Source organism: Phyllobates terribilis, unplaced genomic scaffold (genome assembly GCF_046119375.1).
Source record: "Phyllobates terribilis strain yellow unplaced genomic scaffold, ASM4611937v1 Scaffold_11__3_contigs__length_659146591, whole genome shotgun sequence".
NCBI classification, from domain to species: Eukaryota; Metazoa; Chordata; class Amphibia; order Anura; family Dendrobatidae; genus Phyllobates; species Phyllobates terribilis.
The window spans coordinates 603,546,708-603,558,793 of NW_027362771.1; the positions used below are offsets into that span (position 1 = coordinate 603,546,708).

At 55.4% G+C, this 12,086-nt stretch overlaps 1 protein-coding gene across 2 annotated transcripts in view; it reads right to left on the reverse strand.

The window, feature by feature from the left end:
* TMEM107 (transmembrane protein 107) overlaps positions 1–12,086 on the reverse strand; it is an 84,517-nt gene that overhangs the window by 23,691 nt on the left and 48,740 nt on the right. For both annotated transcript variants that reach the window (XM_073650995.1, XM_073650996.1), the window contains exon 3: positions 1,437–1,504. In XM_073650995.1, coding sequence (XP_073507096.1) covers positions 1,437–1,504 — 68 coding nt within the window. The remainder of the gene's footprint in view (positions 1–1,436; positions 1,505–12,086) is intronic.

The following is a 12,086-nucleotide window of genomic DNA, read 5'->3' on the forward strand; positions in this document are numbered from 1 at the left end:
CTCCCTCTCTCTATGACCCTGCAGGGGGCAGAGACTCAGCTCTCCCTCTCTCTATCACCCTGCAGGGGACGCAGACTCAGCTCTCCCTCTCTCTATGACCCTGCAGGAGGCAGAGATTCAGCTCTCCCTCACTCTATCACCCTGCAGGAGGCAGAGACTCAGCTCTCCCTCTCTCTATCACCCTTCAGGGGACGGAGACTCAGCTCTCCCTCTCTCTATCACCCTGCAGGAGGCAGAGACTCAGCTCTCCCTCTCTCTATCACCCTGCAGGGGACGGAGACTCAGCTCTCCCTCTCTCTATGACCCTGCAGGAGGCAGAGACTCAGCTCTCCCTCTCTCTATGACCCTGCAGGAGGCAGAGACTCAGCTCTCCCTCTCTCTATCACCCTGCAGGAGGCAGAGACTCAGCTCTCCCTCTCTGTATCACCCTGCAGGAGGCAGAGACTCAGCTCTCCCTCTCTGTATCACCCTGCAGGAGGCAGAGACTCAGCTCTCCCTCTCTCTATCACCCTGCAGGGGACGGAGACTCAGCTCTCCCTCTCTCTATCAACCTGCAGGGAGTGTAGACTCATAGCTCTCCCTCTCTGTATCACCCTGCAGGAGGCAGAGACTCAGCTCTCCCTCTCTCTATCACCCTGCAGGGGGCAGAGACTCAGCTCTCCCTCTCTGTATCACCCTGCAGGGAGTGTAGACTCAGCTCTCCCTCTCTTTATCACCCTGCAGGAGGCAGAGACTCAGCTCTCCCTCTCTTTATCACCCTGCAGGAGGCAGAGACTCAGCTCTCCCTCTCTTTATCACCCTGCAGGAGGCAGAGACTCAGCTCTCCCTCTCTCTATCACCCTGCAGGAGGCAGAGACTCAGCTCTCCCTCTCTCTATGACCCTGCAGGAGGCAGAGACTCAGCTCTCCCTCTCTCTATCACCCTGCAGGAGGCAGAGACTCAGCTCTCCCTCTCTCTATCACCCTGCAGGAGGCAGAGACTCAGCTCTCCCTCTCTGTATCACCCTGCAGGAGGCAGAGACTCAGCTCTCCCTCTCTCTATGACCCTGCAGGAGGCAGAGACTCAGCTCTCCCTCTCTCTATCACCCTGCAGGAGGCAGAGACTCAGCTCTCCCTCTCTTTATCACCCTGCAGGAGGCAGAGACTCAGCTCTCCCTCTCTTTATCACCCTGCAAGAGGCAGAGACTCAGCTCTCCCTCTCTTTATCACCCTGCAAGAGGCAGAGACTCAGCTCTCCCTCTCTTTATCACCCTGCAGGAGGCAGAGACTCAGCTCTCCCTCTCTCTATCACCCTGCAGGAGGCAGAGACTCAGCTCTCCCTCTCTGTATCACCCTGCAGGAGGCAGAGACTCAGCTCTCCCTCTCTCTATCACCCTGCAGGGGCCGGAGACTCCCAGCTCCTCCTATCTGTTCCACCCTCTTGATCTTGGTACTCACTCAGTGTCGGCGGCCTTGTACTGGTCTTGCGTATACTCCAGGGGAAGACAGGCGAGGACGTTATTCTCCTAGGACAACAGACATTACCGGTGATGTATAATGTCGCCCTCAGACGGTCTGGTGACCCCCCACCACCCGCCTGATGTCTTTAGCTTCTCATCTATGGGGGAGTTGGTCTCGGATGACAACGAACGATGACGTGTGCGGCTGACACTGATGTGTAATGTGCCTACGTGTTAGGTCAGAAGAGCAAACATCGCACAGTCAATTCTTTTCATCCGGCATCCAGTAAATCAGAAGCTAATCCAGAGCACACCGTCATGCCGAATTATCATATTTTTTTTTTTTTTTTATGTAAAATCTGCAACTGTGCGAACTATTGTGTGAGTGAATCCCAGCGGCGCACTGCCAGTGACTGGAAGCGAAGCTCCGAATCTCTGAGGATGAGACCAGAAGCCGTTACTCTTCCATCCGGCGTACTGCCAGTGACTGGAAGAGAAGCTCCGAATCTCTGAAGACGAGACCAGAAGCCGTTACTCTTCCATCCGGCGTACTGCCAGTGATTGGAAGCGAAGCTCCGAATCTCTGAAGACGAGACCAGAAGCCGTTACTCTTCCATCCGGCGTACTGCCAGTGACTGGAAGAGAAGCTCCGAATCTCTGAGGACGAGACCAGAAGCCGTTACTCTTCCCTCCGGCGTACTGCCAGTGACTGGAAGAGAAGCTCCGAATCTCTGAGGACGAGACCAGAAGCCGTTACTCTTCCCTCCGGCGTACTGCCAGTGACTGGAAGCAAAGCTCCGAATTTCTGAGGACGAGACCAGAACCATTACTCTTCCCTCCGGCGTACTGCCAGTGACTGGAAGAGAAGCTCCGAATCTCTGAGGACGAGACCAGAAGCAGTTACTCTTCCCTCCGGCGTACTGCCAGTGACTGGAAGCAAAGCTCCGAATTTCTGAGGACGAGACCAGAACCATTACTCTTCCCTCCGGCGTACTGCCAGTGACTGGAAGAGAAGCTCCGAATCTCTGAGGACGAGACCAGAAGCCATTACTCTTCCCTCCGGCGTACTGCCAGTGACTGGAAGCAAAGCTCCGAATTTCTGAGGACGAGACCAGAACCATTACTCTTCCCTCCGGCGTACTGCCAGTGACTGGAAGAGAGGCTCCGAATCTCTGAGGACGAGACCAGAAGCCATTACTCTTCCCTCCGGCGTACTGCCAGTGACTGGAAGAGAGGCTCCGAATCTCTGAGGACGAGACCAGAAGCCATTACTCTTCCCTCCGGCGTACTGCCAATGACTGGAAGCAAAGCTCCGAATCTCTGAGGACGAGACCAGAAGCCGTTACTCTTCCCTCCGGCGTACTGCCAGTGACTGGAAGCAAAGCTCCGAATTTCTGAGGACGAGACCAGAACCATTACTCTTCCCTCCGGCGTACTGCCAGTGACTGGAAGAGAAGCTCCGAATCTCTGAGGACGAGACCAGAAGCAGTTACTCTTCCCTCCGGCGTACTGCCAGTGACTGGAAGCAAAGCTCCGAATTTCTGAGGACGAGACCAGAACCATTACTCTTCCCTCCGGCGTACTGCCAGTGACTGGAAGAGAAGCTCCGAATCTCTGAGGACGAGACCAGAAGCCATTACTCTTCCCTCCGGCGTACTGCCAGTGACTGGAAGCAAAGCTCCGAATTTCTGAGGACGAGACCAGAACCATTACTCTTCCCTCCGGCGTACTGCCAGTGACTGGAAGAGAGGCTCCGAATCTCTGAGGACGAGACCAGAAGCCATTACTCTTCCCTCCGGCGTACTGCCAGTGACTGGAAGAGAGGCTCCGAATCTCTGAGGACGAGACCAGAAGCCATTACTCTTCCCTCCGGCGTACTGCCAATGACTGGAAGCAAAGCTCCGAATCTCTGAGGATGAGACCAGAAGCCGTTACTCTTCCCTCCAGCGTACTGCCAGTGACTGGAAGCGAAGCTCCGAATCTCTGAGGACGAGACCAGAAGCTGTTACTCTTCCCTCCAGCGTACTGCCAGTGACTGGAAGCGAAGCTCCGAATCTCTGAGGATGAGACCAGAAGCCGTTACTCTTCCCTCCAGCGTACTGCCAGTGACTGGAAGCGAAGCTCCGAATCTCTGAGGATGAGACCAGAAGCCGTTACTCTTCCCTCCAGCATACTGCCAGTGACTGGAAGAGAAGCTCCGAATCTCTGAGGACGAGACCAGAAGCCATTACTCTTCCCTCCGGCGTACTGCCAATGACTGGAAGCAAAGCTCCGAATCTCTGAGGATGAGACCAGAAGCCGTTACTCTTCCCTCCAGCGTACTGCCAGTGACTGGAAGCGAAGCTCCGAATCTCTGAGGACGAGACCAGAAGCTGTTACTCTTCCCTCCAGCGTACTGCCAGTGACTGGAAGCGAAGCTCCGAATCTCTGAGGATGAGACCAGAAGCCGTTACTCTTCCCTCCAGCGTACTGCCAGTGACTGAAAGCGAAGCTCCGAATCTCTGAGGATGAGACCAGAAGCCGTTACTCTTCCCTCCGGCGTACTGCCAGTGACTGGAAGCGAAGCTCCGAATCTCTGAGGATGAGACCAGAAGCAGTTACTCTTCCCTCCAGCGTACTGCCAGTGACTGGAAGCGAAGCTCCGAATCTCTGAGGATGAGACCAGAAGCCGTTACTCTTCCCTCCAGCGTACTGCCAGTGACTGGAAGCGAAGCTCCGAATCTCTGAGGATGAGACCAGAAGCCGTTACTCTTCCCTCCAGCGTACTGCCAGTGACTGGAAGCGAAGCTCCGAATCTCTGAGGATGAGACCAGAAGCCGTTACTCTTCCCTCCAGCGTACTGCCAGTGACTGGAAGCGAAGCTCCGAATCTCTGAGGATGAGACCAGAAGCCGTTACTCTTCCCTCCAGCGTACTGCCAGTGACTGGAAGAGAAGCTCCGAATCTCTGAGGATGAGACCAGAAGCCGTTACTCTTCCCTCCGGCGTACTGCCAGTGACTGGAAGAGAAGCTCCGAATCTCTGAGGATGAGACCAGAAGCCGTTACTCTTCCCTCCGGCGTACTGCCAGTGACTGGAAGAGAAGCTCCGAATCTCTGAGGATGAGACCAGAAGCCGTTACTCTTCCCTCCGGCGTACTGCCAGTGACTGGAAGCGAAGCTCCGTATCTCTGAGGATGAGACCAGAAGCCGTTACTCTTCCCTCCGGCGTACTGCCAGTGACTGGAAGCGAAGCTCCGAATCTCTGAGGATGAGACCAGAAGCCGTTACTCTTCCCTCCAGCGTACTGCCAGTGACTGGAAGCGAAGCTCCGAATCTCTGAGGATGAGACCAGAAGCTGTTACTCTTCCCTCCAGCGTACTGCCAGTGACTGGAAGCGAAGCTCCGAATCTCTGAGGATGAGACCAGAAGCCGTTACTCTTCCCTCCAGCGTACTGCCAGTGACTGGAAGCGAAGCTCCGAATCTCTGAGGATGAGACCAGAAGCCGTTACTCTTCCCTCCAGCGTACTGCCAGTGACTGGAAGAGAAGCTCCGAATCTCTGAGGATGAGACCAGAAGCCGTTACTCTTCCCTCCGGCGTACTGCCAGTGACTGGAAGAGAAGCTCCGAATCTCTGAGGATGAGACCAGAAGCCGTTACTCTTCCCTCCGGCGTACTGCCAGTGACTGGAAGCGAAGCTCCGTATCTCTGAGGACGAGACCAGAAGCTGTTACTCTTCCCTCCAGCATACTGCCAGTGACTGGAAGCGAAGCTCCGAATCTCTGAGGATGAGACCAAAAGCCGTTACTCTTCCCTCCAGCGTACTGCCAGTGACTGGAAGAGAAGCTCCGAATCGCTGAGGATGAGACCAGAAGCCGTTACTCTTCCCTCCGGCGTACTGCCAGTGACTGGAAGAGAAGCTCCGAATCTCTGAGGATGAGACCAGAAGCCGTTACTCTTCCCTCCGGCGTACTGCCAGTGACTGGAAGCGAAGCTCCGTATCTCTGAGGACGAGACCAGAAGCCGTTACTCTTCCCTCCAGAGTACTGCCAGTGACTGGAAGAGAAGCTTCGAATCTCTGAGGATGAGACCAGAAGCCGTTACTCTTCCCTCCAGCGTACTGCCAGTGACTGGAAGAGAAGCTTCGAATCTCTGAGGATGAGACCAGAAGCCGTTACTCTTCCCTCCGGCGTACTGCCAGTGACTGGAAGAGAAGCTCCGAATCTCTGAGGATGAGACCAGAAGCCGTTACTCTTCCCTCCGGCGTACTGCCAGTGACTGGAAGCGAAGCTCCGAATCTCTGAGGACGAGACCAGAAGCTGTTACTCTTCCCTCCAGCGTACTGCCAGTGACTGGAAGCGAAGCTCCGAATCTCTGAGGATGAGACCAGAACCATTACTCTTCCCTCCGGCGTACTGCCAGTGACTGGAAGCGAAGCTCCGTATCTCTGAGGACGAGACCAGAAGCTGTTACTCTTCCCTCCGGCGTACTGCCAGTGACTGGAAGCGAAGCTCCGTATCTCTGAGGACGAGACCAGAAGCCGTTACTCTTCCCTCCGGCGTACTGCCAGTGACTGGAAGCGAAGCTCCGTATCTCTGAGGACGAGACCAGAAGCTGTTACTCTTCCCTCCAGCGTACTGCCAGTGACTGGAAGCGAAGCTCTGAATCTCTGAAGACGAGACCAGAAGCCGTTACTCTTCCATCCGGCGTACTGCCAGTGACTGGAAGAGAAGCTCCGAATCTCTGAGGATGAGACCAGAAGCCGTTACTCTTCCCTCCGGCGCACTGCCAGTGACTGAAAGCGAAGCACCGAATCTCTGAGGATGAAACCAGAAGCCGTTACTCTTCCCTCCGGCGTACTGCCAGTGACTGGAAGAGAAGCTCCGAATCTCTGAGGATGAGACCAGAAGCCGTTACTCTTCCCTCCGGCGTACTGCCAGTGACTGAAAGCGAAGCACCGAATCTCTGAGGATGAGACCAGAAGCCGTTACTCTTCCCTCCGGCGTACTGCCAGTGACTGGAAGCGAAGCTCCGTATCTCTGAGGACGAGACCAGAAGCCGTTACTCTTCCCTCCGGCGTACTGCCAGTGACTGGAAGCGAAGCTCCGTATCTCTGAGGACGAGACCAGAAGCTGTTACTCTTCCCTCCAGCGTACTGCCAGTGACTGGAAGCGAAGCTCTGAATCTCTGAAGACGAGACCAGAAGCCGTTACTCTTCCATCCGGCGTACTGCCAGTGACTGGAAGAGAAGCTCCGAATCTCTGAGGATGAGACCAGAAGCCGTTACTCTTCCCTCCGGCGCACTGCCAGTGACTGAAAGCGAAGCACCGAATCTCTGAGGATGAAACCAGAAGCCGTTACTCTTCCCTCCGGCGTACTGCCAGTGACTGGAAGAGAAGCTCCGAATCTCTGAGGATGAGACCAGAAGCCGTTACTCTTCCCTCCGGCGTACTGCCAGTGACTGAAAGCGAAGCACCGAATCTCTGAGGATGAGACCAGAAGCCGTTACTCTTCCCTCCGGCGTACTGCCAGTGACTGAAAGCGAAGCTCCGAATCTCTGAGGATGAGACCAGAAGCTGTTACTCTTCCCTCCGGCGTACTGCCAGTGACTGGAAGCGAAGCTCTGAATCTCTGAGGATGAGACCAGAAGCCGTTACTCTTCCCTCTGGCGTACTGCCAGTGACTGGAAGTGAAGCTCCGAATCTCTGAGGATGAGACCAGAAGCCGTTACTCTTCCCTCCGGCGTACTGCCAGTGACTGGAAGCGAAGCTCCGAATCTCTGAGGATGAGACCAGAAGCCATTACTCTACCCTCCGGTGTACTGCCAGTGACTGGAAGAGAAGCTTCGAATCTCTGAGGATGAGACCAGAAGCCGTTACTCTTCCCTCCAGCGTACTGCCAGTGACTGGAAGCGAAGCTCCGAATCCCTGAAGACGAGACCAGAACCATTACTCTTCCCTCCAGCGTACTGCCAGTGACTGGAAGCGAAGCTCCGAATCTCTGAAGACGAGACCAGAAGCTGTTACTCTTCCCTCCGGCGTACTGCCAGTGACTGGAAGCGAAGCTCCGAATCTCTGAGGATGAGACCAGAAGCATTACTCTTCCCTCCGGCGTACTGCCAGTGACTGGAAGCGAAGCTCCGAATCTCTGAGGACGAGACCAGAAGCTGTTACTCTTCCCTCCAGCGTACTGCCAGTGACTGGAAGCGAAGCTCCGAATCTCTGAGGATGAGACCAGAAGCCGTTACTCTTCCCTCCAGCGTACTGCCAGTGACTGGAAGCGAAGCTCCGAATCTCTGAGGATGAGACCAGAAGCCGTTACTCTTCCCTCCAGCGTACTGCCAGTGACTGGAAGCGAAGCTCCGAATCTCTGAGGATGAGACCAGAAGCCGTTACTCTTCCCTCCGGCGTACTGCCAGTGACTGGAAGCGAAGCTCCGAATCTCTGAGGATGAGACCAGAAGCCGTTACTCTTCCCTCCAGCGTACTGCCAGTGACTGGAAGCGAAGCTCCGAATCTCTGAGGACGAGACCAGAACCATTACTCTTCCCTCCGGCGTACTGCCAGTGACTGGAAGCGAAGCTCCGAATCTCTGAGGACGAGACCAGAACCATTACTCTTCCCTCCGGCGTACTGCCAGTGACTGGAAGAGAGGCTCCGAATCTCTGAGGACGAGACCAGAAGCTGTTACTCTTCCCTCTGGCGTACTGCCAGTAACTGGAAGCGAAGCTCCGAATCTCTGAGGACGAGACCAGAAGCCATTACTCTTCCCTCCGGCGTACTGCCAGTGACTGGAAGCGAAGCTCCGAATCTCTGAGGACGAGACCAGAAGCCATTACTCTTCCCTCCGGCGTACTGCCAGTGACTGGAAGCGAAGCTCCGAATCTCTGAGGACGAGACCAGAACCATTACTCTTCCCTCCGGCGTACTGCCAGTGACTGGAAGAGAAGCTCCGAATCTCTGAGGACGAGACCAGAAGCCGTTACTCTTCCCTCCGGCGTACTGCCAGTGACTGGAAGCGAAGCTCCGAATCTCTGAGGATGAGACCAGAAGCCATTACTCTTCCCTCCGGCGTACTGCCAGTGACTGGAAGCGAAGCTCCGAATCTCTGAGGATGAGACCAGAAGCCGTTACTCTTCCCTCCGGCGTACTGCCAGTGACTGGAAGCGAAGCTCCGAATCTCTGAGGATGAGACCATACGCTGTTACTCATCCCTCCGCGTACTGCCAGTGACTGGAAGCGAAGCTCCGAATCTCTGAGGACGAGACCAGAACCATTACTCTTCCCTCCAGCGTACTGCCAGTGACTGGAAGAGAAGCTACGAATCTCTGAGGACGAGACCAGAAGCCGATACTCTTCCCTCCGGCGTACTGCCGGTGACTGGAAGCAAAGCTCCGAATCTCTGAGGATGAGACCAGAAGCCGTTACTCTTCCCTCCAGCGTACTGCCAGTGACTGGAAGCGAAACTCCGAATCTCTGAGGATGAGACCAGAAGCCATTACTCTACCCTCCGGTGTACTGCCAGTGACTGGAAGAGAAGCTTCGAATCTCTGAGGATGAGACCAGAAGCCGTTACTCTTCCCTCCAGCGTACTGCCAGTGACTGGAAGCGAAGCTCCGAATCCCTGAAGACGAGACCAGAACCATTACTCTTCCCTCCAGCGTACTGCCAGTGACTGGAAGCGAAGCTCCGAATCTCTGAAGACGAGACCAGAAGCTGTTACTCTTCCCTCCGGCGTACTGCCAGTGACTGGAAGCGAAGCTCCGAATCTCTGAGGATGAGACCAGAAGCATTACTCTTCCCTCCGGCGTACTGCCAGTGACTGGAAGCGAAGCTCCGAATCTCTGAGGACGAGACCAGAAGCTGTTACTCTTCCCTCCAGCGTACTGCCAGTGACTGGAAGCGAAGCTCCGAATCTCTGAGGATGAGACCAGAAGCCGTTACTCTTCCCTCCAGCGTACTGCCAGTGACTGGAAGCGAAGCTCCGAATCTCTGAGGATGAGACCAGAAGCCGTTACTCTTCCCTCCAGCGTACTGCCAGTGACTGGAAGCGAAGCTCCGAATCTCTGAGGATGAGACCAGAAGCCGTTACTCTTCCCTCCGGCGTACTGCCAGTGACTGGAAGCGAAGCTCCGAATCTCTGAGGATGAGACCAGAAGCCGTTACTCTTCCCTCCAGCGTACTGCCAGTGACTGGAAGCGAAGCTCCGAATCTCTGAGGACGAGACCAGAACCATTACTCTTCCCTCCGGCGTACTGCCAGTGACTGGAAGCGAAGCTCCGAATCTCTGAGGACGAGACCAGAACCATTACTCTTCCCTCCGGCGTACTGCCAGTGACTGGAAGAGAGGCTCCGAATCTCTGAGGACGAGACCAGAAGCTGTTACTCTTCCCTCTGGCGTACTGCCAGTAACTGGAAGCGAAGCTCCGAATCTCTGAGGACGAGACCAGAAGCCATTACTCTTCCCTCCGGCGTACTGCCAGTGACTGGAAGCGAAGCTCCGAATCTCTGAGGACGAGACCAGAAGCCATTACTCTTCCCTCCGGCGTACTGCCAGTGACTGGAAGCGAAGCTCCGAATCTCTGAGGACGAGACCAGAACCATTACTCTTCCCTCCGGCGTACTGCCAGTGACTGGAAGAGAAGCTCCGAATCTCTGAGGACGAGACCAGAAGCCGTTACTCTTCCCTCCGGCGTACTGCCAGTGACTGGAAGCGAAGCTCCGAATCTCTGAGGATGAGACCAGAAGCCATTACTCTTCCCTCCGGCGTACTGCCAGTGACTGGAAGCGAAGCTCCGAATCTCTGAGGATGAGACCAGAAGCCGTTACTCTTCCCTCCGGCGTACTGCCAGTGACTGGAAGCGAAGCTCCGAATCTCTGAGGATGAGACCATACGCTGTTACTCATCCCTCCGCGTACTGCCAGTGACTGGAAGCGAAGCTCCGAATCTCTGAGGACGAGACCAGAACCATTACTCTTCCCTCCAGCGTACTGCCAGTGACTGGAAGAGAAGCTACGAATCTCTGAGGACGAGACCAGAAGCCGATACTCTTCCCTCCGGCGTACTGCCGGTGACTGGAAGCAAAGCTCCGAATCTCTGAGGATGAGACCAGAAGCCGTTACTCTTCCCTCCAGCGTACTGCCAGTGACTGGAAGCGAAACTCCGAATCTCTGAGGATGAGACCAGAAGCCGTTACTCTTCCCTCCGGCGTACTGCCGGTGACTGGAAGCAAAGCTCCGAATCTCTGAGGACGAGACCAGAAGCTGTTACTCTTCCCTCCGGCGTACTGCCAGTGACTGGAAACGAAGCTCCGAATCTCTGAGGATGAGACCAGAAGCCATTACTCTTCCATCCGGCGTACTGCCAGTGACTGGAAGCGAAGCTCTGAATCTCTGAGGATGAGACCAGAAGCCATTACTCTTCCCTCCAGCGTACTGCCAGTGACTGGAAGCGAAGCTCCGAATCTCTGAGGATGAGACCAGAAGCTGTTACTCTTCCCTCCGGCGTACTGCCAGTGACTGGAAGCGAAGCTCCGAATCTCTGAGGATGAGACCAGAAGCCATTACTCTTCCCTCCGGCGTGCTGCCAGTGACTGGAAGCGAAGCTCCGAATCCCTGACGACGAGACCAGAAGCTGTTACTCTTCCCTCCGGCGTACTGCCAGTGACTGGAAGCGAAGCTCCGAATCTCTGAGGATGAGACCAGAAGCTGTTACTCTTCCCTCCGGCGTACTGCCAGTGACTGGAAGCGAAGCTCCAAATCTCTGAGGACGAGACCAGAAGCTGTTACTCTTCCCTCCGGCGTACTGCCAGTGACTGGAAGCGAAGCTCCGAATCTCTGAGGATGAGACCAGAAGCCATTACTCTTCCCTCCGGCGTACTGCCAGTGACTGGAAGCGAAGCTCCGAATCCCTGACGACGAGACCAGAAGCTGTTACTCTTCCCTCCGGCGTACTGCCAGTGACTGGAAGCGAAGCTCCGAATCTCTGAGGATGAGACCAGAAGCTGTTACTCTTCCCTCCGGCGTACTGCCAGTGACTGGAAGCGAAGCTCCAAATCTCTGAAGACGAGACCAGAAGCCGTTACTCTTCCCTCCGGCGTACTGCCAGTGACTGGAAGCGAAGCTCCGAATCTCTGAGGATGAGACCAGAAGCAGTTACTCTTCCCTCCGGCGTACTGCCGGTGACTGGAAGCAAAGCTCCGAATCTCTGAGGATGAGACCAGAAGCCATTACTCTTCCCTCCAGCGTACTGCCGGTGACTGGAAGCAAAGCTCCGAATCTCTGAGGACGAGACCAGAAGCTGTTACTCTTCCCTCCGGCGTACTGCCAGTGACTGGAAGCGAAGCTCCGAATCTCTGAGGATGAGACCAGAAGCCATTACTCTTCCCTCCGGCGTACTGCCAGTGACTGGAAGCGAAGCTCCGAATCCCTGACGACGAGACCAGAAGCTGTTACTCTTCCCTCCGGCGTACTGCCAGTGACTGGAAGCGAAGCTCCAAATCTCTGAGGATGAGACCAGAAGCTGTTACTCTTCCCTCCGGCGTACTGCCAGTGACTGTAAGCGAAGCTCTAAATCTCTGAGGATGAGACCAGAAGCCGTTACTCTTCCCTCCGGCGTACTGCCAGTGACTGGAAGCAAAGCTTCGAATCTCTGAGGATGAGACCAGAAGCCC